Source organism: Schistosoma mansoni (assembly GCF_000237925.1).
Source record: "Schistosoma mansoni, WGS project CABG00000000 data, supercontig 0013, strain Puerto Rico, whole genome shotgun sequence".
Classification (NCBI taxonomy): Eukaryota; Metazoa; Platyhelminthes; class Trematoda; order Strigeidida; family Schistosomatidae; genus Schistosoma; species Schistosoma mansoni.
Window position 1 is genome coordinate 1,486,594 of NW_017386025.1, and position 27,630 is coordinate 1,514,223.

General features: G+C 35.7%; 1 protein-coding gene across 1 annotated transcript; it reads left to right on the forward strand.

The window, feature by feature from the left end:
- Positions 1-3,914: 3,914 nt before the first annotated feature.
- Positions 3,915-22,123, forward strand: Smp_194030 (G-protein signalling modulator, putative; the record flags this gene model as incomplete). The annotated part of the gene is made up of 8 exons (XM_018790862.1): positions 3,915-3,953; positions 5,540-5,804; positions 6,969-7,104; positions 11,308-11,438; positions 15,052-15,175; positions 18,076-18,191; positions 21,513-21,777; positions 22,088-22,123. The coding sequence occupies exons 2-8, from the start codon at positions 5,563-5,565 to the stop codon at positions 22,121-22,123; spliced, it is 1,050 nt and encodes a 349-aa protein (XP_018645879.1). The 5' UTR covers positions 3,915-3,953; positions 5,540-5,562.
- Positions 22,124-27,630: the final 5,507 nt, after the last annotated feature.

Consider the following 27,630-nt stretch of genomic DNA (forward strand, 5'->3'; position numbering starts at 1 on the left):
CAAGCAAGTCAGATGGCTAGAGCATTTGTATTATGGGTTAGACATCCACTAAGTATATCATACTGCTATGAAGATAACTAGTGAAATAAGCTATAAGAGACAGGTCAGATTATATGTGGTCAAGAGATGGTAAAAACTAATAACAAATCAAAGGATATGAAAGAGTAGAAGATTGTAACATTTTCAGGGTAAGAAAAATTAAACATTGAGTAGCTCACAAGAGTTTAAGACAGTTTGAGCTTCTTTTGATCGGCCTTAGTTGATCAGCACACATAAAATTGGTGACTTATCTGTCTAACTGTAATAGAAAAAAATGACATGACACTTAGGAGGAATAATGTGGTTCTGACCATTAGAGAGATTCGGAATGTGGAAGTGAGGGTTAGGAGCTGAAGGCCATGATTAATAATCAATGAATAATGGGAAAATATAAAGCATGTGTTCTGTAATTTGATTATATTCATACTAGTAACAATGGGGTTCGTTATATTAGGCGGTGCATAATAAAGTGCCTCATTGGTGGGTGGGATTTCAAGGAATAGTTGATGAAGCTCTTTAGAGTGCCCCACTGATAACTGCGCCTTAAGTAATATCTGTACCTGAATTAGGGCTTATTGTTATCACATCGTTGGAGATTTCGATTCTTCAGCATCCGTTAGATTAAGCTTAGGACTTCAGGCAGATGTTTTGACGACAGCCTGCTGACAACCACCATTCAGTGTGCACTTGTACAGTTTATTGCAAAACAAACACATGTTGGAACATGAACCATCATTACTGGACTTCGTCTTCACACACTACTGGGCCAATGTTCCCGACATTCAGCACCTGCTCGCACCAACGAACACTGATCACGCTGTAAGTCATTTTAGGTTTCGGACACAATATCCAGTGTGTACCTGATCTACTTCGCCCCAATATCTGATGGGCCAACATTCCGCCGATCAAACTCTTGGTCAGTCTGAAATGAAATAAGTTTAAAACGTCATTCGAGTCCTTAATACTACCGTTCATCTGATGGTCAACACGTCAACCATCATACTACCCTCCAAGGATCAGCCGGAAAAACTCGAAGGTTGTTGTAGTGCAGAAAACATTCCTGCGGCTTGCCCTTATTAGGGGCCATAAACCATCTAGTTGTGAATACCGAAAAGCCCGGAATATATGCAGAAAGAATATTGGGAGATAAAGCACCACTTGCAAAAGACAGTTGACACACAATAGCCATACTCGCTAAAAACAAATGTTTTCGTATACTGAGAGAAGAACAAAACATGGAGATGGAATTCCCGCATTACTGTCTCACGAAAATTCAGATATATTAGCTGAATCAGATTTGGCTAGAGCTGATACTGCATCAATCTATCTTTGTGAGGCCAACTCTGCGGCTATTCTTAACAGCATTTCTCATAGCTACATCTCTGATATACCAGCTACGAGACCAGTCCATGTAACTAAGAAATCTGTTCTTCAGTTACCCATTAACGTCCAACTTTTCTCAACCTTAACTCCTTAGGGACTGGAAGGATGATATAGTTCTAAAAAAGCATTTGATAAGTTTCTCAACTAGGACCTATGTAGAACGTCTCGAGCTTCCAAATAACAGGCAACGTACAAGGGTGGATAAGAAACTTCTTACATAGCCAAAGTCAGATGGTAAGAGTATATTGAACACTGTCTCAGTGGAAGCCAGTCAAAAGTGGTGTACCCCAAGCACCACCACAGTGAACGAAGAGTATGTGTCCCCGTTAACATCCTTTTGAGGTACGTAGAAGACATTGTCATCATTTTAAAAAGAAGGTAGGTGAGACGAACTTTTAAAATATCAACAGTATGATTGACAGCATCAAATTCATCAGAAATGGAGTCCTCCGACTGTAAATTACTTTTTCTGGGCTGTTTCGTTAAAAGGAAACGTAATGGTTATATAAAGGTCAGTTTATTACGAATGCCAACATTTTCTGTGCAATATCTGGAATACAAGTCAATATACGTGTCCGTTCTACCAAAGCGACAAATACAAAAAATCCAATGGACAGAGTTCAAAAATTCGTCACGGAACCAAGTGGCAAAAGATTGAAATAAACTTATGTTCGCTTTGATGATAAATGCTATTTTCAGGGATTTTATAAAAAGATTAGTTGAGAGATAATACTGGAAAGATAAGAAAAGAGATAAAGCAAAGGGATGGACTAACATGATGGGGATCATTTGTCATAAAAGAAATTCAGAAGAGACTAAAAGTATCGTGAATCTTCAAAATATAAGAGTGATCTTATGAACAAATATCCTAAGCTCTAGACGGGTAAGAATGAAAGATATATATTACGAAGGGAGGAACAACCAAATTATGTATATGAGATCAAATGTGGTGATTGTAATAGTTTATATGTAGGTGAAATATCATGAAAACTGCATGCAGGGGTGAAGGACCACAAACTTAGTTTGAAGCATACTCTTAAATCCTCAGATAAGCTGAAAAAACTAGAAAACAAATCAGGGACGTCATTACGCTCAGTAGAGTCGGGACATATAATCCATTTCACTGGCACAAAATCCTCCAGAAAGGTTCTAGTTCGTACAAAGAAAAACGAAAAACAGAAACTTATACGAATATTCGCCAAGGTTAGAACGAATAGTTTGACAATAATTGGGCGCCGAGTATAGAGAATTCATTATATGTGAAAAAATTATATTTGAAATAGTCTCAGCGATTGAAATATAAATAATTCCAACGCTTCGTCCGGCCAACTTTTCTGGACTTCTTCAGGGAAATATATATAAATAATTAAAAACAGAAACCCTGCAAATATGGGCAAATCCAAACAGTATTGGTAGGAGGAATGGAACACGATTAACTGTTCCACAACAACTAAAAATTCACAAGTAAACTTAAATTCCACATAAGATTCTACTTCATTTAACCCATTGCTTGGACTGGATTTCCAAGCTAAACGTTGAACTTACGTAAAGTTCAATCGCCGAGGTTTTCACAGATATGATTTTCGTTCTTAGCATTTTAAATTAACTCGGCGCTCAACTACTGTGAAACTGTCCTTTCAAATTTAGACGAAATTCCTTTATAATAAGTGGTGAGACTGATCCTCGTAATCCTCCCACTGGCCTAAGCTAGCTAGTCAGATGGTCTCAAAGTCGGGGATGAAAAATTAATTCAAGAAAGAGTGTGCTAATACAAACCAGACATGGCAATTGTTGCTAGTCAACTGTCAACTGTACATCACTTCCACGTTTGCAGGGACAAAAATACTTGGAAGTAACACTAATTCACGGCTTAAAAACAACTGAGGACTGCAATGCGCCATACTTTGAGGGTTTTCGATTGTTATAGTCACTCCATTAATCATTCAAATACTTTAACGAGAATATGTTTCGGTTTTCAAACCCCACCTCTCTGAGACCATACCTAGAGTATTGCATCCAAGAAGTTGGCTAATTTCTTGCTGGGGATGCCGACACATTCGCAATTGTCCAAATTGTAGGGGCAAACTTAGTAAATGGTCTTCCCAAACTCCATTTCAATGAGTATCTAAAAAGTCTGAAACATTTCCACTTATCTTTTCGTTGAACGCGAGGTGACCTTATATTGGTATTTCATGTGCTTAATAACATGTCTTTTCTTTTTGCTCGCTTCAGGACTAATCATCTCCAAGGCTACAGAAATAAGGTTCAAAAACCGTTATCCAATAAAGTTAAAGTGGGATTCCGTTTTACTCACTGTATGGTAAATAACTGCAACACCTTCCCCGAACAGGTATTGTCAGCTTTGTCGATGAAAATTTTTAAGGAGAGGCTGGATTTTCACCGGGAAACAAGATGTTGAGTTTCACACAAGGCAAGTGACCAACAGTTCATATTACTGACGGATGAAGTAGTGCCAGTATTGAATCTTCAAGGTCGTGGTTACCTTGTATTGATACTGCTTCAAATCTCGAGTATATTTGGGATGAAATAGCGATTTGGTCGTTTTTATTTTTAGCGTATATTTTTAACACATATAGACTTCCGCACTAAGACTAGTAAAAACAGGTTCTAAAAATAAAAATGTGTCAATAACGCTTTCTTCGGGTCAAAAAAAGGAAATAACATAACTTGTAAATCCCTTCTGGTATACTAAGCGCATCCAAGTTCCTTTTGATTTTCATGAAGCAAGAATATGACTTAGTGAAGATATCTCGGTGTCAATCGCAACTATGGTCAATGTACTGTTAGTAGTCAGTTAACGATCCAAAAGGATGTACTTTCGAATTAGCTAACTCCATAACTAGTCATTGAGGCACATATACGTTAACGTCTCTCTTCTAGATCTCTTGATTTTGATCACCGTCTAAGTGTTTGAAATCGTACTATTGTCTGCTGTTTGTTTCAGCATTTTTGTAATTGCTTTTCTAGTAGCTGTCATAAAAAGCATCAATCACGCTTTAGAAGTAGTAGCCAATATTCTATGTTTTATATTTACGACTTGGCTGTAAGCTGTTCAATAGTGGGATGTTAGGCCACCTTTTTTCAACATGAATGTCTTTCCCTGAAAGAGCAGTTATATTCAGTCACTTATAGTAGACTGGTCTATGTGCTTTGGGGGGGAGAGTATAGTTTTTGACCAGCAATATCAAAAGACAGAAAATAACCACTGGACATTGTTATAAACCTGTACCGACTATGTTGACTCCTGTGTAACTCGTATCTAGTTGCCTCTCGGCTCAATATGCGATACTGATGACACTTAACATAGGTGGGAATAAACCAAGATATTACATGGGTTTATGAGGTAACTATTGATTTTTTAGCCTCGTCAAAATGTGTGCTTATATTCTTGTTTACAGAGATAATGGAAATCAGTGTTTGGAAACCTTGTATTTGGTGGCTTAAAACTGCCTACACTAATGTAGATCTCTCTTTGAATCCTTCTACTGTTCTTCATGCAGTCATCATAGATGTTGTTTTTGTTTGTCTGTCCATCTACTCAAAACTCCTGGTACATTAGGGCACCGATAAATGTGCCATACTAATGAATTGATATTTTGAGGAAAAGTAGAAAAGGAGCATAAAACTAATAAGTGAACAGAAGTGGTATTTAATTAAATGTACAGTCCCTTTCAGAAAATACCACCATGAAAGATCAGCTGGTGGAGTTCAGTCCACTTTTATCAAGATTTTCATAGAAAACCACACCAGGATCAGCGTTTTTTGAATCTTACCGTTTCTATGGTCATATCTTTTGTGCATCTCCTTGTGTTAATGGTTTACCTTATAAGAAATAATCCAATAAAATGCATTGTTACGCATTTGGTTGTAAATCATACCTGTCGTCATGATGTGAAAATATCGAATTCCCTGACCTTTAACAGTCATGTTAACTTGGACTTTAGAAATGATTGCTTTCCGTCAGGATGTTTAATCTTAACTATTTTCATAATGTTTCTCAAAATACTGTTTGTTTTCACTTCTCTGCAAAGCGAAAAAAACTTGTTCAGTTTCACTACGTGAAAACTCAACTCTTCTTTTTGTGTTAAAAATATAGGTACTTAATTTTTAACTTTCGATATGACATATTCAAATTTGACAATACCAACGCCGTGTTTGGATCTTGCTATGGAAGGTGAAAGATTTTGCCGTGAAGGGGACTGGAATAAAGGAATATCTTATTTTCTTAAAGCACTAGCGATCGGAACAGATGATCTTAGTTGTTTATCAGTCGTTTATTGTCAGCTGGGCAATGCTTATTTCTACCAACAAGACTACGCCAGAGCCTTGGAATATCATCGTTGGAACCTTGCTCTAGCTAGGTAAAACATATCTACCGATATTTATCGTATGTATTCAAATTTATTCTTAGTTATTGTAGAAATGTGAACATATTGGTAAAGCTTTAAAAACCTGGCCTACTTGTCCTTTCTTAACAAAATATACAATAAATTAGGGGAAACTGATAAAAGATCAGAAATGTCATACAGGTCTTGATATAAATGTGGTTTTTACCTTTTTAAGGTTTATTTTAAGTCAGGATTTAAGACATCGATTTTTCTTCATAGCAGTAAACCAAATCTGAAAAGCAAATAGTAAATACAGATATTTCCATAAGTTTACGTAAAATTACTGATGTACAAAACGGTTGCGTACTCCATCTGCTTTGATCATATAATGGTTAATAAGATGTGGAAATTGTTTTATTGAGCATTTTTATAAGATTTACCAACATTAAAGGTGAAAATATCGTATTTGAACATTTATTGTGAATACACTAACTGTTCTGTACTATAAATTATGGTGGAACTTTATGAAAATTTCATCCCATTTTTATTTGGAGGGTATATTCAGGTAATACTATGTCCTAACCTTGGTGCGGTCCACATGAATAAATAATTCATAAAAAAAACCGTATATGTAACGCCCAATCTACTACATCCTTGAGGTATAGAAATACTGTTCGGTCATCCATGAGCTTGATTTGTATCTATTTCATAAACCTTTTTAACCTTTTTCGGTATAGGAATAACGCGTTTGTACCTCCAGATTTCAAACAAAAGATTCTGTCTATAAACTGATGTAACTATTTTTGTAAATGGTCATCAATTCACACATACCTTATGTACATCCAAATTCCTGATATTTGTCAAATTTTCTCCAAGTACTGTTTCAGGAAACTATGGTTAACAGATAATCAGACATGAGAGCAAACATTAGTACTTTGTATTGGTCTTAAGGTGTTTATTTTATTCTCTTGATTTTATTACGAAATATCAACTGCTTTCGTCAATTTCGAATTCATTTATCTGTTATAAGTTTATGGTCTTAATTTGAAGGGAATCTGAAACTAATCATTACATACATGAAGAAAGCGGAGTAATTATCAAAGTTTTCACATCTTGTAGTAAATTTTGTACCTTTATAATATACATAGAGACCGTTATTATTAGTGTACAGTCTACAATAATTTGTTTTCCTTATAGAAGAATGGGTGATGGTATTGGTGAAGCATTTGCAACAGGAAATCTCGGTAATACACTTCAAATGATGGGCAAATATGACGAGGCGATAATGTGTTTCTCGCATGAATTAACAATTGCTAGACACTTAAATGACAAAGTAAATCTTTTGATTGGTAATTCTAATGACGTTACAACAATTTCTGCATTGTTTCATTTCTTTGTATTTATAAAAAGATGTTCAACCTGAAGGGTCATCTTTCTGCATAAATAAATAACCCTTACTAAACTCAGTCAGTCAGTCACAACGTATAAATTCGTACGTACGTACATCAGTTCGAGTTGCCATACCACATTAGCGCAGAGATGCAGTTATCGATTCAAATCCCATAAGGGTAGAAGTAGTAAGAGTATGAGCAGTAATGTGAAAGATTAAGGTTTGAGGATGTTATTGAAGGAGTATAATACAGTGAAATAAATTTGGAAAGAGAAAAAAGAAAGGGACGTAAAGAATTCAGAAGATTAGAATTTGGGGAACACAAAAAGTGAATACACCTTCGCCATTGCAAACGATTTTGAGCCATGTCATTCAAGGTCTCTAACCAGCGATTGCTATCATCTCGCGAATCCCAACCAGGTAGTTTACACCTACCAACATGGCTCAGTCCACTTGTCAGTGACCTCATGGATTTGCGCGACGTTTAGGTCTGACCACTCCTAGCTTTCTTCCAACCTACACTCTCACCCACGTTGGGGCAGTCGGTGGTTGGGCATACGTAACACATGTCCCAGTCATCTCAATTGATGAAGTTTCACTACTTCACCAATCGATTTGCCATCCTTACCTAGTATCCGTTTCCTAACAACTGCATTACGTACTCGGTGGTCCCAGGATATACAATCAACTGTAAATATCTCAGTCTTACAGAAGATTATTTGTGGCTTGACTGACCCAGTGGTAACATCTAGGACTGTGAAGCTGGGTGACGCAAGGTCAAATTCCCAAAATTACAGACACACCCTGCTGATGAGTGCCAGATAACACGAAACGTAGTTTCTGAGTTTCCTATAGACTTCCTCCAACCATGTAACAAAAAAGAACTTTAGTTTCTTTTTAATCAATCTAAAATCACAATCTAAGTATGTGATTGAATAATTTATACTAATTAGTATAAAAATCTCTATTTTATTGACCAACAAAAGCATTAGATGTTTATTCCTAGCTTGGAAACTTCCTGTAATTACTTCAACTTAATCTCTCTTACTTTGTTTATATGGTAACAAAGTAGCTATGATTAGGTAGTAGTTATAGGCTGCTTGTGTATTGTGAAACGATCGAGTAGGGAATGTTGGTGCTAGGCATAGAGCACTAAGCAAAAATGTTCAATCGATTAATGGGGTTAGGTATCTTGATCAATTGAAGTTGTTGGGCTTTGCGTTACATATACCGAAAAATGGCCTACTTCAAGGTGCTATATTGTCTGGCGGAGTATGTTAACAGAAACCTTTATTTTATTTTATTTATTTATTTATTTAAACACATAAATATTGGTACAAGGGGGCACCAGATATATATGCGCCACACAAATATTTAATTTGTGTGAGGGCTGTGATACTGCCCAGGTGCCCAAACTGAAGCAGGTGGTTTTCTTAGGGGGCCACAACCGGAGCCTCCGACCTAAAGGTCTGATCCACAAGGCAGTGGAGCATCGTGAGGAGATGCAGTCCTATAGTAGCCGGTGACCAACGACTGATTCATACGCCATTTGTTCCCTCAGGATCCTGGAGTCAGACCATGTACACCATTGGTTTGGAATGAGGGTTTTCCAACTCTTCTAGGTGGATTTTCCGTGTCCACCAACCCGGTTAAAGCACCAGACATTTTCTTTTCGTCCTCTCAATTTTGTAAACAACACCCCTGCCACGATAAGGCAGTGAGTAGAACTTCCTTGTCAGAGACTATATCCGCGTGGCCATGTGAGAGTATTTCGAGAGGGCGAGCGGACTCTCCCCACTCTCGGTCGTACCTAGAGACAACCAAACAAATATATTGACTGTTGGGTTTTTGAAGTATGTTTATAGATACGAACTACTTGATTGAGATCCTCGCGATGACCACTATTGTTGGTTGGAGAGTTTGGGTAAAATATGTCAGAACCAGTCACAATAAAATAAATGCATCCACTCTTTATCTCACTTGAAATTTCTAGTTTATATGTTCTTTTATCCATACCTTTCACCATGTTTTTTTGCGTGTCATTTTCTCAATGTTTGGTCTCATTATTTTTTCGCCACTCATCTTGTTGATTCCAATTCATCATGTTAATATGATATGTAAACTTGAGCTCATTTGTGCCACAGTCTACAATGATTATGATTGACTAAGTAACTAAGTAGTTGTAATATGACTGGCATGTCCCATACCCTGATAATCTAAACTTACGAGTTCTATCACGTAACTGGTTATTAATAAAGAATAATTTTCATGCTTATGCTTCACGTATTAAATTCGTTTGTTTGTAGTCGTAGTAGAAATAATAATTTTCCCAGTTTTTTTAGTGTAAACACTTCGCCACAGAAATCCTTGTGAATCTAACGAGTTTGTGATTAGATTCTACACTTTATGATCTTCATTATTTCTTAACCAGGTGAATAATACCGTACATCGCAAAAATTATTCCAATATAATCTGAATAAAATTACTTGAAGAAATGTCTTACTTTAACTAAGTTTCGTTTGACTGTATTAACGTCAAACATTTTATTCATGAATGAATTTGTCCCATAGAGATTAGCCTTAAGGAAGGAGATTTTCTTTTCACCCTGGTGGTTGCTTACATTGTAGACTGCTAGCAGAGTAGAATAAGTGTTTCTTATTGTTATGACGTTATGCACCGGTGATATATTCAAATACCTAATACATTGGGCCTAATCAGGTACATAATCTCTCTCCCTCTCTCCCTATAAATATATATATATATATACGGAATGCCCGATTCGAATACATATACTTTTGATCGATAGAATTCTATTAGCGTAAAAGTCTCAAAAATAAAATTAATTATCACTACTCAGCAATCAATCACTCCAAACATATCTGCCTTACAAGAAGCAAATCTCTTTCAAAATAACGCAGTGGCAATGTCTCTGATAAAATGTAGAACTGTGGGATGTTTAGATCCAAACCTTTAGATGAGTTTCATTTCTTTCGATATATTACAAATACTCCGTGCTTCTCAGGGTTTTATCTTGACTGATGCTAACCAACTAGTATTCAGGAAATTGCCTTTTCTTTCACTAGCAAACTATTTTCCTCATAACACGTTATAAACGCAATCTAATGGATCTTTGGTTAATAAGCATTCTTGTTTAGAGGTTTGAATTTGTCATGTATACATTTCGGTTTTCCAGAATGAAGAATATTACGCTTATCATACAATAATGAGAATCGTAAGAATGTGACTATCGAGTGATAACTTCCAGTGAAACTGAATCTACTGGTTTGTTTTAGTCAAAATGATTTAACAATCAACCACATATGTAGGTTATATTCGTCAGAGATTAGTCTCAGTTGGAGTTGAAAACTAGCGTACACTGGACAATTGTTTCTTCCTAGAGAGATGGAACCCAGGATCTTGAAAAACCTGGTGGCTGACGCTCAACCATTAGAACCACTGGATTGGCGTTCAATATTGAAATCCCAACTTTACGATGTAGCGTGATGATAATCCAATACAATTCACCAAAACTGTTTCACTCTGTAAATGACTACTATTTTATTAGAACTTCAGGAAATCATCTTGAACTAATTCACTATTGAGTTGTCTATTACAGTTTATTTGCAGAGGTTTTATTGAGTTTGGTTCAACTTGTAGATTATATTCATTGCATAATCGTATTCACCCTTGTCTCCATCTTATTGTTACACGAAAGACAAAATGAACATAATTTTAAAAAAAACTTAAATTTTAGATTATTGGTATGAAATAATTGTTTGGTAATTAAATAGCCAAATACTAAGTGATTAGTAAGTAATCAAAGTTTCAATGGATATATTTTATAATCATTTAATACTTATCGAGATTAATGATATTCTATTAACTTGAGATTATTATATCACATAAGACCAGTCGGATATTATTTAAAAGATCACCTAGTTCTCTTAATACCTAGACTGTTTTTCTTCTACTGTTATAAGAAAAAAATATTTTTCATTAAATGAATTCTATTTAAATTAGTTCTCACCATTATGTGATATTAATGATGCCTATTGCTTCATACGTTAAACAGTAACGTTTCAGAATTGATCGGAGATAAATATCTCACAAAAATTTCGTTATTGTTGTTAATACTTGGTTATGTAGAGGACAGAAGCTGGAGCGTTATACAATCTAGGTAGTGTATATCAAGCCAAAGGAAAACAATGGTTACCGGATTCTGGGGAATTCCCAGCTGATGCAGTTAAAGCACAAAGAAAAGCTGCTGAATACTACAAGTAAGTATATATATATCTTATTTTCTTCATCTCTTTCTATATGTCGTTATTAGGGGTGCTTATGTAGAACACTTACAAATGTATTTAGTTCTCAGTCACGTTTGTATTCTAATTTCGGAATAGCTTACGTTTATTGTAGGTAGAGTTTTGTTCTCTTAGCTGGATGGTTTGGTCCTGGAGCTTTCATTGTTCCGCTGAACAGTACCATCAGCACAAACTTCAGGTAGTTTATTCTAAGCTACAAATGCTTTGGGGATTCTTCTGTTACAAAACGAGATCTATGCAGACTATTAGGTAGACTGAACGACTAAAACATAACAGTTCAACAATGATCTTCCGCTCAATGAACATAAATGAAACCAGGAACTTAGGAAAGAGATCGGTATTTAAAGAGGTCAAGATTGTTATAGGATGACTCTGTTTATATGGCAACAACAATGAACCTGAAGAACAAAAATAATAAACTAACATCGAGAACAACCAAAAAAGTAACAGACATCTAGGATCGTTGGGGAAATATGAGCTAGAAGAAGTTACCACCCGCTTCCTTACACTCTGAAATTATCACTTATTAATAGAAATGAAGAAAAAACTAGTTAAGATGAAGCCTCTGACGGTTTGATATTTAAATCGGGTCCATTTATATTATGAATTGAAATTATTCATAATAATTAACTTAAAAAATACTGTGATTCAACGCTTAGTGACTTGCATTACGTTCATATGTGATTTCAGTGATGTGGATTGTTCACTACTCAAATATTAGCTAGGTAGTAATTGTTGCACAATAGTTTTTATTATGTTCCATATCCTATGATGATACGATGCACAGATTTGGCCTGACAGTCTCAGGTCTTAATTGATTAGAGAATCAGTGACTTATACGCTGATTTCTCTTAGTTGCCTATGATATTTTATCATATTTATTTCGTGTTCTTATTCTGTATACAAACATGCTATTTTAATACATAGAAAGCCTATTTATCTGGCTAGATTAATTCAATAACACAGTTTCGTAAGCAGCTGTCACTCAGCCACATTTTCATATCAAATGTCGGTCACTATTCTCCTCATTCCTTTTTGACAAAACAAAAATTCATCCCATCACTCACCAAAAACCTCCTCTATAATAATGACGGCGGGAATAGAAATTGATTTTGGAAATATTAATTATTATGACTGAGTGGAATTCACCATTCTTTCACAGTTATTGGATAACATAATGAAGTGACTTGAGGTTTATGAAAATTAGCATAAATCGACCATAAAACTTTGAAAATATACTTCTCTACTTTTTTAGTTTTTGAACGTCCTATTTAATATGTTATGTTCACCGTTTAATTGTCTTTCGATTCTGTATTGTGTGCAAATATCTTTCACCTTTTGTGTTGCTTTCCTATTTTCTGTATAGCTTTTAATGTTTATCGACTGAAACTAATACGATTTCATTGACACCATAAACTGACGTTTGGTTGCTGACGTTGGTTGCAAACCAGGAGGCACTGAGCAGCTATTTTGTCCTAATGTGGGATGCCTCACCAATACTCATTTGTTACCAACCGGGGATCGAACCCAGGACCTTCAGTTCCGCGGTAAACACCCAACTTCTAGACCGTTGAGTCAACATCCAAGTGTTCGCATGTTTAATACGATTTTATGCAAGGCTATTTCATTATTTATCTTCTAGATATAGCTTTTGGTAGTGTTGTGTTCTCTAAGCTGAGTGCTTTAATTGTGAAGCTTTCGTTGTTATTCTAGATAATATGATAAGCACCTGCTTCAAGTAGAAAAAAGCTTTCTAATTATTCCACAGGTATCAAGTCAGTCTGTTCTGGTGACGTTGTTTCTAAATCATTGTCGTTTCAGATTCTATCATCTCTATATGTCTTTGTGTTCACGTTGACTGTTTCGTTAAATTGGCCTTTGATCATATGATTTGTTGATTTTTCCCGCTTAAAGTTGTAAAATGCATTTATATTTGTATGTCTTTTGACTCCAGGTTGACTTAAGTACCATGCTTATAGAAATTCTCTCTTATTCTTAGAATCTCCTCGATCCAGAATTCTAACATTTTCTGAATCAAGTTTATGTCAGTAGTTGTCTATGTGAACTAATCGAATGGATAGTACTTTTATTACTGTGTGTTATTGCATGTCTAGGTGAAAAGAAGCCCCACTTTTTTCAATTTAGTGCTTCCCGCAGTTGATTAAATTTATTTTGTAGGTAATGTTGCATTTGTTTTCACTGTTGTACCTACTAGTTCATATAAAATAAAATGAAGTAATTTACCTGTTCAGGTTAAACACTCCCAATTTCGATTTCACTGGAAAATAAAGATCGACAATTTCCTAACCTCTTAGGAAGTCTGAAAGTCTAATCTTGATCATGTGATTTGTTTAAAATCGACTTGACTTCTAATTATTACGTATATTTACAATGTCGTTGGGTGGTAGACAGAACACTTTTTTGAGTGGTTGGAGGGTAGTCAGAGGAACACCTTGTACCGAGGTTTCATGCACGTTGACACTCATCAGCAAGACTTACATGCAATATTACAAGAACTGATGATCCCTGTGTGATTTAAACATGCATTACTCAGCTTCACTATGAGAGACGTTATCATTGAACTATTCAATTCTTGACTGACCTCCTGTATTTACAGTCAGCTATAGACATTGCATTTGAACGTCATTAAGTGATAAACGAAAAAGTTCTCTAAAGGTAGCGAGAAAATGAACAACTCCTTACTCAGTAGCGTGTGCTTACTGTCGAAGAACGCCAAATTGGTAAGAAATCCGTTTTCGGATGTTCCTTATTCCGATTCATTTTATTCTCCAGCTGATGTATTAGTCTGGGATAATAAAGAACAACCATCTTCAAATGGAACTAATCTTTAAAAATCACTTAATTAAAAAGTATTACAAATGGTTTTGCATATTTAACTGTAATCTGTCGATATTTATTGTTTACCTTTTATATCAACTATGAGTATATATCGAGATACATTGAATTCTGGATTTACTGATACTTAAATATTTTGTAAGACACTTATACTGTAGTGAACGAGAACTCGGATGCAAAACCCAGTTTATTATTAAGTGCAAAATCACACAGTGGCTTAGTAAAATGTGGAAATCATACATTAAATACATCATTTGCACAGCTTCTTTGCGTTATTTTTAATGTACTCCATTCTTCCTCTAATTCTGTTGCCATTTGGATTGCTCTTCGATTTTCTTCCTGATCTCTTAATCTCATTCTTCTGCTGTCAGGCCATCCACTTGCATACATACATACTATTTATATCGGTCAGCATAAGTAGCATATGCCACAATACCAGCTGTTTCTTTCTCTCTCTCTCTCTCTCTCTCTCTCTATATATATATATATATATATATATATATATATATACTGTTTTACTACAGTTAATTTAATGTTCAGCTACTTTATAGTGATAAATTTAACACTAGATTACCTTATTTCTGTTTATTACGCTGATATCATTTCTTAACATCCAAGTGAAAGATATCATACGCTTTCATGTATTACGTGTGACACAATATATTTCAAATTTCATTTATTTGCATTTTCCAATTGTTTTTTTTCTATGTAGAATGGGTCTTGAATTAGTTCGAGTACTTGGTGATCGACCTGCTGAAGGTCGAGCTCTTGGTAGTCTAGCAAATGCTTATTATTTATTGAGTAATTTCACTGAAGCAATTGAATGTTATAGAGAAGTATGTACTAGCTATGTTCATTATTTTTTTATTTCCTATAATTGTTTGAGAGTGATATATGATCTTTCCAAGAAATACGCAAACTGAGATAATTAAATATTTTATTTTTGAGAAAAAAATCTAATATATCAATTTGATACTCGTTTGTGTAATATACCTGTTACATCTCCGTTCTCATTGTCCCAAAAAAATTCCTTGTAAGTCAAACTCGTAGGCTAAATTGTTATATTTAAAGCTTTGTCTCTTACTAAAACAGAAATTAATAGAGCTTATCCAGAAAGAGAGAGTGAAAATAAGTGTATGATCAATTATGAGATGATAAAATGTGCATACTGAACAACAATGAAAAATGAAACCAAAGTACATAATTAGGAAGTAACAATCATCATTCATCGATAAGAAGCAGATGATGATGAATATTGTTTAGTTCTAAATAGGAATAATATATTTGTAAAATCTCAGCGAATGAATTTGAGATATTACAAATATATTATTCCTATTTAATGTCTTACATCAACTCGGCGCTCAAATACTGTGAATCTGTTCGCTCTAATTTCGACGAAAGTTCTTATATATTGTTTAGTTCTGCTCATAATTAACAGCCACAAATGAAAGGACAAATTTTTTAATTGATGTGTGGAAATTTTGTCCTTGGATAACGCATATAAAGCATCACTACAAAACTTCTTTTTAACTGCTCTGATAAATTAGTAAAGTATAAATACTGTCCGCATTATGCTTCTAAATTTGTAACAGTTAATATAAATTTTTTAAGAAAAGTTGAATAGGGGTTATTTAATGAATCCAGAACGCTCGTTCCTTTATATTTGAGATTCATCATCTGAATATACTTGCATATTTGTTGATGTTCACTTCAGAACTCGAAATTACTGCCTTTCGCTTCAAATGAGAAGAGTTAAACACTTACTTATTTGAATTCAATAGCCAAACAAATAACATGTTGGGTGTTTGAGGCGAAAGGCTGTGGGTTCAAGTTCCAGGGTGAATATCAACACTGCTGAACAGATATATCTAGCTAGCGAACCCAAAATAAGACTTAACTCATGTACTGGATTCCACTGCTAAGCGCTATTCAACTCTACTTAAAAGTGCTTGTGACCTATTGGCAACATTGAGGCGCTTCGCTCCGGATGTACGTATTTTAAAAGAGACTAATCAATTGTAATCCGTAATATCGAAATTAAGAGATTTAAACGTTTATAAATGAAACATACTTGACATAATTACTAATCTATCTATGTTTAGAAAAAGTCGAATAACAAAATTGTAAGCACAGGCTAAATGGAGCAATTAAGGATTATTGGTGTATCTGTTGCGTGTAAAAAATTGATGGTAGTAAACTTTCAAAACCCTATAGTAAACTTTTAAACTTTTTTTGTGGTTGTTACATTTGTCTAAAAAATTATATATTGCATTGTACTAGTCTTATACACCTGTTGTATTTCCAGCTTGGCTAGATAATTAATTTACTCAAAATAGCCCACTCCCACTAGCATCTCATATATAAGATATAACGGTGAAGCAGCATATAGTCTGTTAAGAGTCTCTTGGCCTGTCAAGCTAACTCGCGAAATACTGCAAAACCTATAGCCCTTTGGTTTCAGTACATGTTGAGGCTGTGGATAGAAACTACCAAATAGTTCTTAACTAAGATTTGAGACATCTATCAAACACTTCTGCTGTATTTCATATTCATGGGTTACTAGCACTTTATCATAGATGTCTTCGGAGGGTTGGTCGTGTATCTTGGGATCACCAAGTACGCGATGTTAAGGTTAAACTCAGGATAATAAGTAAGGATGGCGAATCGATTGGTGAGGTAATGAATCTTCATAGATTGAGATTATCGGACATGTATTATGCATGCCCAACCATTGGTCCCTACCTCAGTGGACGATGAAATGCTGGTGTAGGAGTAATTTAGAAGAAGGCTAGGGGGGACAAAACCAACATGTGGGACCAGTCCATGAACTTGATCACTGTTGAAGTGAACCTTGTGGACGGGTGCTGACTGTTTGATTGGTGTCCTTCCGACTATCATAACCAATGGTTAGAGTCTGGATGGGTTTGGTCAAAATCGTTTTCACTGGGGCAGATCCATTCGCTCTTTATCTTCCTTTTAGAACCTGAGTTTCCAAATTATCTCAAAAAATCCTTTTACTCTAGGAGTACACATTTTCTCTCGAATCATATTGCCTATCCCTAATGTATTCTACTACTACTTATACTGCTATAACCCATGTTACTTTGATATCTAGCTGTGCAGATGTGGTGTGGTAACTTGAACCGATCGAATTATGTATCAGGTTATAAGTTGTGTGTGGTTTACTGATGCTGTATTCATCACAAATTAGTCTCAGTTAAGGTACCATTGAAAATAAGGAAGCGCTGGAAAGCTGTTTAGTCATAATATGTGATTTCTCATCTACTTTGTGCTCCCAAGACCTTGACAGGAGTCGAACTTAGGATGTTCAGGTCTCGTGATGAATGTTTAATCATTAAATGAACCTGTAAATCATCATTCACCGATACAATTCTAACCCCAATCAATTTGGAATATTTATTGTGACCATCGTTCAGCATAGTTTGATGTCCATCTATGATTAAAACTATCTTCTGAAATTGAATTATTTCATTATACTTATAACGGAAGTTTCTTTCATATATCTAATCGTTAATTAATACATTGAACAAGTATGGAATATAATTGTTTGGTGGGGAAAAAATCGACCAAAAAGAAATGAAAATTTTCACAGTGGGTTTAGCATTATTTCGTCCACCTTCATCACTTCTTATTCACTTCATAATTTTTTTCCTCTAACTGAGAAAAAAGTCACGTGCTTTTTTTTCTCTTTATTTCAAATATCTACTTGGTTTAGCGTTTAAAAATTGCTAAAGAATTTGGTGATCTAACTGCTCAACGACGTGCTCATAGTAATATTGGCAATGCATTTATATTTTTAGCTGATTTCAATGCAGCCGTTGAACATTATCGGTAAGATTGTTTTTATATATTCATTCGAAACCAAAACTATGATTTCTTTTTATAATATTCTATCATATATTTCTTTCTTTCGTTTATGTATTTTTATTTCTATGAACAGAAAATGTCATGGCATAAGAATTTGTCTAAGATTTTCATTTATTATTCTTCCTGTCCTAATATTAATGATAAACTAAATTATATTTATGAAAAAAAGATGGATGCTACTTATATTGACAAATATCAGTAGTATGTAACGCTAACCAGGAGTGGAGTGCCTGGCAGCAAAAGATCGAATTGAAGAGAACAAGAATGTAAACAGAAATTAATCCTAAAAACAAGAGGAATGAAGGGACGATGAAGTTTGTGAGAGACAACTGACGGATGATATGCAAATGAAGTATTTAGTGTATGGTCTTCATATTTTACGATGACGCTCTGTAATTTTACACTAAACAATATATTAGTTTTCCCCAGCTGAGTTTCCGCTCACTATATGGCTATCAGATTTTTGCTTGAAAATTCAAAATCTAATAATCGGGTAGATTTCGTATTCTATAATAAGAGTTAAATAAAAAAATTTTCAAAATGCTTACAATTGATAAATATATCTGTTGTACAACTTTATACAATTAAAACGATATGATAAATTAAATTGCAAGGATAAACACTAATTACTAATACAGATTATTTCTAAAACTTTTGTTACTTATTGAGCCTACTTAATATATAATTCAGAGGATATGGTCAATGATACGTTATGTGATATTCCTAGGTCGGTTTATGCATCATAGGTTCAACCGATACATAGAGATTATTAAAGTTTGCTTGTTATGTGCGATCAACGTCTACCATTGGTGTATATATGACCAGAGAGTGCGTAATTTTTCCGTATTCCTCTCCTTCAAAGATCCTATTATAATCATTGAATCGTTGTCCATACGTGACATCTCTTTGGCTGGTGTCCACAATAATAATATTGAAGCAATGTTGTCAAGATCGGAAAATTCTCATATAGGCCCTAAAAGAAAAATGACTGAAACTTACGAACAAGAGTTTATATCAGGCCTAATTTAATTTTAATACTGATGAATCTTAATAATTTTTTTTATTATGTAAAAATTATATATATCTTTTAACTTTTGAACTTCCTGTGGTAAATTTTGTCATTTGTATCATGTGTATCCTTATTGAGTAGAGTTACTGAAGGTCTTCAGTAAACAGTTTAGTTTCAATGATATATTTTTATCGCAATCACCACCAATAACAAAAGTAATAAATAACGATAATCCTAATCGTGACACTACAACCGGATTTCATATCGACTGTTACATTTCCACTCTTTTATTCATATCAAATAAAAGTTTAACGATGAACAAATCAAAAAATTCGATCAGAGCATTTTATAAATTAACAAAAGGAGCTGTCATTATATATTATCTATCTGTTTTTATGATGAAGAGTCCCCAGATAGCAAAAAGAAAGTAGTACTAACTATATTGAAATTCTCTGGACGCTGAAGGTTTGATCTATTCATGCGCATTTGTAACCGATTCACCTAGAAATATTCGATTTATAGTCAATCTAGAGCTTGGCACAAATGTATATTAGCTAAAATTGCCTTACAACGTTAAGATGAAATCAACATTATAAATCCAAAAGAGGTCGAAATGGTGTGATAACAACAATCATGAAAAAGACTATGCATTGAGAAAATGACTTTAAAAGCTTAAATAAAAAGGTATACATGAGGGAATACTGGAATTCAAGATTGAGAACAAGGTAAAGAGTAAATGCGCCATTGTAATGACTTCTAGGCCATCCCGCTCAACATCTTCAGCTAATGATGGCGGTTTTCGTGTAGACCCCAACCAGATAGTCTACCTTAGATCGACAGTCAATGAATTTATGAACCGATGCCATGTTTAGGTTTGACCACCCTTAGCTTCCATCTGTCTTACTATAACTACCACGCCAACTAACATCTCTCATTGGGGCAGGTGATAGTAAGATATACATAAATCATATCCCAAAGACCTCAGTTGGTAAAGATATTTAACCTCATTAACCGATTTGCCATCTTTGCCTAGTACTCTACACGTAACCTCAACATTTCCCACTCAATCTTTCTACGATACACGGTTAATATTTCTAGTGCACTGATCAAAAACATACAGCCTACGTATGTCTTCTACTTTTATAAACCATGCTTCATACACAGAGAGTTGTAGAGAACGGGCTGCTGTTCAGTACATTTGTCCTTTGCCTGACAGAGGGCCTCGATTCATAGTACATGATCGTATACATTGAAACCGTGTGCACTAACCTATACTTGATAAATGGTTAGTGGGGAGGGAGTTAGTGTATTTTATTTGTTAGGATCAGGTCAATGTCCATCCCTTAGATCCACAATTTTCACATGAGAGCCAGTGATAATACTCGATTCGTCAAAATGACCTCTCTACGCTTGATAAATGAGTTACGTAAATAATGTATCTGTTCAGACTTTCTGGACTATACTAGTTGATTGTAATGTCAAGTGTAACGATTTTAAGGTTAGTTGCACCATTAAGTCCATCTTCAAGCGTCCCTATAATTGTTAAAACAACATAGAATTCAACTAACCAACCTATCGTTCAAAGTTGTCGCAATTCAAAACAAAATATTGTCAGAAATTAATGAAAAGGATGAAAAACTCAAACATATATTTTGGTAGAAAAGTTTAATAAAGAACGAGGAGGAAATAAGTACAAAATAATAAAGCGTTTACTAATCGAATCAAATTAAAGTATAATTTTTCTTAAATCTGAGAGACTGACTTACAGCTATTCTACATCATAAGGTCTTCAACAATTAGTTCATTATATATCTTTGATTTCAGTTCAGAAGTTCAAGGTTTCCTAAATGATTGTTACTAAATTTATGCTTGAGTTCTTCTCTCTTTTTCACCTTCGGTTTAGACTCACCAGTAAGACTCATTTTTCTAAGTTTATAACCTCATCAAGTGATTTACCTCATTGTCCACAGTACTCAGTGATACTGTCATACTCAAATATGACTCTAGAAGTACTTTCAACCACTCATTCACAGGTCCGAATTCCTCTTCACCTATTTTATTTTGAGCAACCGGGTAGTATCACTGATCCTCAAAGCCAAGTACGTGAGTCTCTACCTGGTCGGTGAGTTGACAATCAATTCCCACTCAATATTTCTTTCTGAATTAGCTTTATTCGAATTTCATGTCTCTCTCTCTGTGTGTACTTCCCTAAATAATTTTCGTTATAGTAACCTCCCTCCCCCCTTTATTATTTTTTTCCGATCTATGTTTTTAAGAGAAGCATTACAACTATCAGTACGTTTAAAGGACACATCACTTGAAGCTCAAGCTTGTTTCAGTTTAGGAAATACATATATTCTATTAAGAGAACCCGGTACTGCTGTTGTATTCCTACTGAGACATCTCATTATTGCTCGTGGTCTATCCGATCGTATAGGTGAAGGTCGAGCACATTGGTCATTAGCAAATGCTTATACTGCATTAAAAAGATATGATCTAGCTTTACGTTGCTCTAAACGTCATCGTCGAATTGCTTGTCAGGTAAATCTCCAGTTGATAATTTGTTTAGTCTATGCGTTATACGGTGGTGAACTTCATTTTTTTATGGTACCAAAATGTTTAACTGAGAATGTTCCTCAAACTCTCCTATTGATAATAATAAATTTCGTTGAAATCATGGAACAATGTGAGTTAGGGCACCATTTAAAATCTGGAAGCACTGAACGGTCGTCTCGTCCTAGCGTGAGACTCCTCAACAGTGCGCATCCACGACCCCACACGCAGGTCCCGATGCATAGGATCGTGGATGAAAATCATGATCATAACGTTTCTTATCACATACTGACTTTAGTTGGACAGCCATTGGGAACCAGGAAGTATTCTATAGCTCTTCCATCCTAGTCCGAGATCCTTCACTCGTGTATTCAACCCAAGACCTTCAGGGCTCACAGATAGCTCCTAAGCTTCAGATCACTGAGCTCCCATCTAATTTTGCATACTTCTAGACATGAATTCAACAATCTCCACAACAATACAACACCGTTCGTGATTATATCCAATGTTGATAACGTAAGTTATATATAAAGTTAAATTTGAAGTGTCAATCGATCGCTTTATCACTTCAATCGAATCGTTTGTGCATTTTTCGGAAAAAATTAAATGTAATCGGAAATTAACTTTTACCCATTTGCTAAGATAACTAATATATATAGTTAGTAGTGAATACATGCATTCTGTACGCGTACCACTCTCTACATGCGTACAAACATTCAAAGTTACATTCGGTTTACGGTGTAGGCCTGTTACCCTTCGTCCAGAGTTGGGTAGACCACCCACCAGCATTCTCCATCGAACTCTGTCCTGGACAGTACTTTCCGGTGGTTTCCAGTTGCTATTCATCCTATTCATGTCTGATTCCAATATCCGGCTCAGTGTGTTTTCTGTTCCTCTTCGTTTCCGTTTCTCTTCAGGATACCATGATAGCGCTTGTCTCATGATGCAGTTTGAAGATTTCCGTAATCTATACCCTATCCAATTCGAGCGTGTTTTCCTAATTTTCACACCTGTTGGATGCTGGTTGGTCCTATCCCACAGTAGGCTGTTACTGATGGTATCTGGTCAACGGACAATCAGTATCTTTCATAGACAATTGTTTACAAATATTTATACATTTTTGATGATGGTTGTGGTAGTTCTCCAAGTTTCATCTCCGAACGGTAGAACTGTCTTGATGTTCGTATTGAAGATTCTCACTTTGATGTTGGTAGACAGATGTTTTGAGTTGCATAAGTTCTTCAAATGTTGGAATGCTGTCCTTACTTTGCCAATCCTCGCCTTCACGTCTGCATCAGATCCTCAACTTTTATCGATGATGCTACCCAGATACGTGAATGTTTCCACCTCTTCCAGATTTCCTCCCTCAAGTGTGATTGAGTTGGTGTTCTCAGTGTTGTATTTGAGGATCTAGCTTTTTCCCTTATGTATGTTGAGGCCTACTGATGCAATGACTTCTGCTACACTGTTTGTCTTGACCTGTATTTGTTGGTGTGTATAGGATAGAAGAGCTAGTTCATCTGTGAAGTCCAAAATGTCTAGTCACAGCCAAGCTGTCTATTGTATTTCGTGCTTCCTCTCAGACGTTGAGTTCTTTATCATCCAGTCAACCTTACTTTTTTTACTTACGCCTGTTACTCCCAATGGAGCATAGGCCGCCGATCAGCTTTCTCCAACCCACTCTGTCCTGGGCCTTCTCTACTAGTTCTATCCAACTTCTGTTCATTCTTCTCATGTCTGTCTCTATTTCTCGGCGTAATGTGTTCATTGGTCTTCCTCTTCTCCTTTGACCTTCAGGATTCCATGTGAGGGCTTGTCTTGTGACGCAATTGGGAGATTTCCTCAAGGTGTGCCAAATCCACTTCCAGCGCTTCCTCCTGATTTCTTCCTCCGCTGAAATCTGGTTTGTTGTCTCCCACAGTAACTTGTTGCTGATAGTGTCTGGCCATCGGATCCGAAGTATCTTTCGTAGACAACTGTTAATAAACACTTGTATCTTCTGGATAATGGCTTTCGTAGTTCTTCACGTCTCCACACCATACAGTAGAACTGTCTTGACATTTGTATTGAAAATTCTAACCTTGGTGTTGGTTGACAATTGCTTTGAGTTCCAGATGTCCTTCAGTTGTAAATATGCTGCTCTTGCTTTGCCAATCCTCGCCCTCACATCTGCATCTGAGTCTTGCTTTTCCCTTTGTTTATATTGAGACTTACTGCTGCTGAGGCTGCTGCTACACTGGTCGTTTTCTCCTGCATTTGTTGTTGCGTTTGTGATAGAAGAGCCAGGTCATCTGCGAAGTCTAAATCGTCAAGCTGCACCCTGCCTGTCCACTGTATTCCGTGCTTTCCTCCAGATGCTGACGTCTTCATGATCCAGCCGATCACCAGGGGAAAGAGAAAGGGTGAGAGTAAGCAACCTTGCCTAACACCGGTCTTTACCTCGAATGAGTCAGTGAGTTGTCCTCCGTGGACGATTATCCAGTCAACCACCAGGAGAAATAGAAAGAGGGACGATAAGCAGCCTTGTCTGACTCCGGTCCTCACTTGGAATGCATCTGTCAGCTGTCCTCCATGCACTACTTTGCAGTGTAGGCTGTCATATAAATTCCGGATGGTGTTGACGATTTTCTCAGGTACTTTATAGTTTCGAAGAAGTTTCCATAATGTTCCCCTATTCACACTATCAAATGCTTTCTCGTAATCAAGGTAGTTGATCTATAATGGCGAGTTCCACTCAGTTGATTGTTCAACGATGATCCTTAGTGTCACGATTCGGTCTGTTCACGACCAATCCTTACAGAATCCAGTCTGTAGATCTCGAAGCTGGACGTCTACTGAACCTTTTATCCGGTTCAGAAACACCCTGTTGAAAACTTTTCCTGGTACCGACAGTAGTGTGATTCCTCTGTAGTTTCCACACTTGCTCATATCTCCTTCTTTTGTATTCGAATGAGGCATCCTTCTTTCCAGTCTGTCTGTGGTACTTGTTCTTCCTCTCAAATCATCCTGAATAGATTGTGAAGCATGTTTGCAGTTACTTCTATGTCTGCGTTTAGTGCTTCAGGTGGTATGATGTTGTCAGATCCTGTTGCTTCCCCACTCTTGATTTGTCTAATGGCCATCCTGATTTCTTCGATCGTTGGTAGAGTGACATGTACAGGAAGTTCTGTGTGTGCTGCCTCAATATCCGGTGGATTCAATGGAGCTGGTCTATTTAAGAGTTCCTCAAAGTGTTCCACCCATCTGTTCCTCTGTCCTTGAACTCCAATGATTGGCTTACTTTCTTTATCCTTGATCGGTCTCTCTGGTTTACTGTATTTCCCTACCAGTTTATTCGTTGTGTCATATAGTTGTTTCATACTTCCTCGTCTTGAAGCTTTTTCCCGCTGTTGTTGCTAGGTCTTCCACGGACTTCTGCTTGTTGGCCCTAATGCTCTTCTTCACTTGTTTGTTTGCTACTGTATATTCAGCTTGTGCCCTGAATTTCTCTGTTCTTGTTCCACTGTTGTTAATTTCTGTCTTCTTGTTCTTTTTTTCTTCAATCTTGTCTACAGTCTCCATAGAGATCCATTCCTTATGATGATGCTTCTTGAGGCCCAACACCTCCTGACACGTTGAAGTTGTTGCTTCTTTGATTTATTTCCAGTTGTATTCCATAGTAGTTTCTTCTCCTTTCAGTAGATCTTGTAAGGCTTGGAATCTGTTGTTGAGAGTTATTTTGAATTGGTTGAGTTTGTCAGTATCTCGGAGGGTTGTATTGAACCTTTATGATACTGTTTTCCCAGTTGTCCAGTGCTTCTCTAGCTTCAGTTTCATCTTGGCCATAACCAGATGGTGATCTGGAGCTATGTCAGTTCCTCTACTGGTTCTTATGTCTTCTCATGTCTGACATTGTGAATTTTCTACTTATTCAAATGTGATCTATCTGGTTCTCCGTGGTGTGGTCTGATGAGACAACCTATGTAGCTTTGTGTATGCGTTTGTGTAGGAATATTGTGCCGCTGTGCCGCTCTCCCACGTTGCCCGGACGTCCCATATACCTATAAAAGTTGTTGCTGTGGTTGTTAGAAGGGGCATCGGCCTCATGACTTTCTAAGCGCTATATCGAGTGCTTGCGTACGCGCCCTGTTTAATATATGACGTGATAATTCTCGCCAATCAGAGAGGAGTGAATTATCGATCAGAGGAATGATACACGAGAAACCGTATGAGCAGTCTAGAGTACTTAACGGTTCTGCTTCAGCCTAACCCAGCCAGTGAAGTCTAGAACACCAATATTAGCCTCTGCGATATGGATCATTATATTTCAAACATACTGAGTTTATATACCAATCAAACAGACCACATCGTACTATAAATTAGAAAATAACATTTGTACAAGATTCAGCTAAATGTGGTTGTGAATGTGGGGAACAGTAATTAATAGACTGGTGATAACTCAGGAATGATAAATCGTATAGTAATAGTCTATGGGTCAACATAAAGCTCATAATAAAGGGAACATGAATATAAGTAGTTAAGTTACTTAACAATTATGCAATAGGAAATATACATATCACATTGGTCCATAAATAGTCCTCAAAGTTGCCATTCATAAATCGCTTCGGGATATAACACGAAGAATCTCAGCTTTCACCATTAGGCGTCATAATTCTTCCTTGAACTCGGAGGGCAAAGTTTAAATTGTTTATTTTGGTTAGCGTATTATTAGCAAGGTTGTTTTCTGCGGGATACGTTTGCTGACCCCACTCCTAACCCTCCTCCTTTGTGTGGGTTTGTGACCGTCTGTTGCCCTGAAAGAGGTACAGGTGGGGTTAGAGTTACATCCATCCGATTATAATTTCGAAAGTTACCAGCCCTACTCTTCAATTTTTCCGCTTATTTCTAAATATATAATATTTCACTCAAATATAAATTATTTTTGAATTATAAAAATCTTTTCCTTTGATTAACGTTTATATCGTATGTCAAAAAAGAGGAAAAACAAGATAAGAAAAAGAATGAAATGAATTTTGTTGTTTCATCATTTTTTTTATTTTAAGAAAGAAAAGCTGATTTCTGTTTTAGTTCTCGTCCCATTCTTGTTTTATTATCATCTTCCCTCTTTTTCTTTCTTTCTCTCACTCACACATCGAATTCCTTTTAACGTGTACAAACAAATATTTAAATGATTTCATCTGGTGGATAAACGAACATACACTTGGATCACTATGCATGTAATAACTTCACACACGTACACACAAATATTTATTACGTATGGCGCATATATATATATATATATAGCTGGGTGATACCACAGGCTATATGACAGCTCAATTGATGATTGGTGAAATCTGTAATTTAATGACAAATATACAAATAGAATCCTCTACTCTGATTGGTGCTTCTAATGAAAATGATCAAATGAACTTACAATCAAACAATTCAAATCCAACTATAAATTATTCGTCTGTACAACAGAGTTGTTTACTAGATATAAATAATTCAAAATTAAATGAAAATATTCTTTTTTTAAAAAATAACCATAAGTTACCATGTGGTACAAATAATAACAAATGTTGCATTGATGTGAATAACAATAGTATTAGTACTACCACTACTACTATTTCTAATCCTACTAATATTATTTTAACAAATAGTACTTGTACTGCTAATAATTTTTCAAATAATTCTTCCACTGATCTTCATATTAATGATGAAAATAATAATTCTAATCTAATAAATGGATTAATTTCACAATCATTATTGAATTCCTCCTCTAAAACAATCGATCCCGTTGAAAACAATGACATTGCTAATAGTCGAATTGAGATAAACAGTTCACAATCAACTGTAACTAGT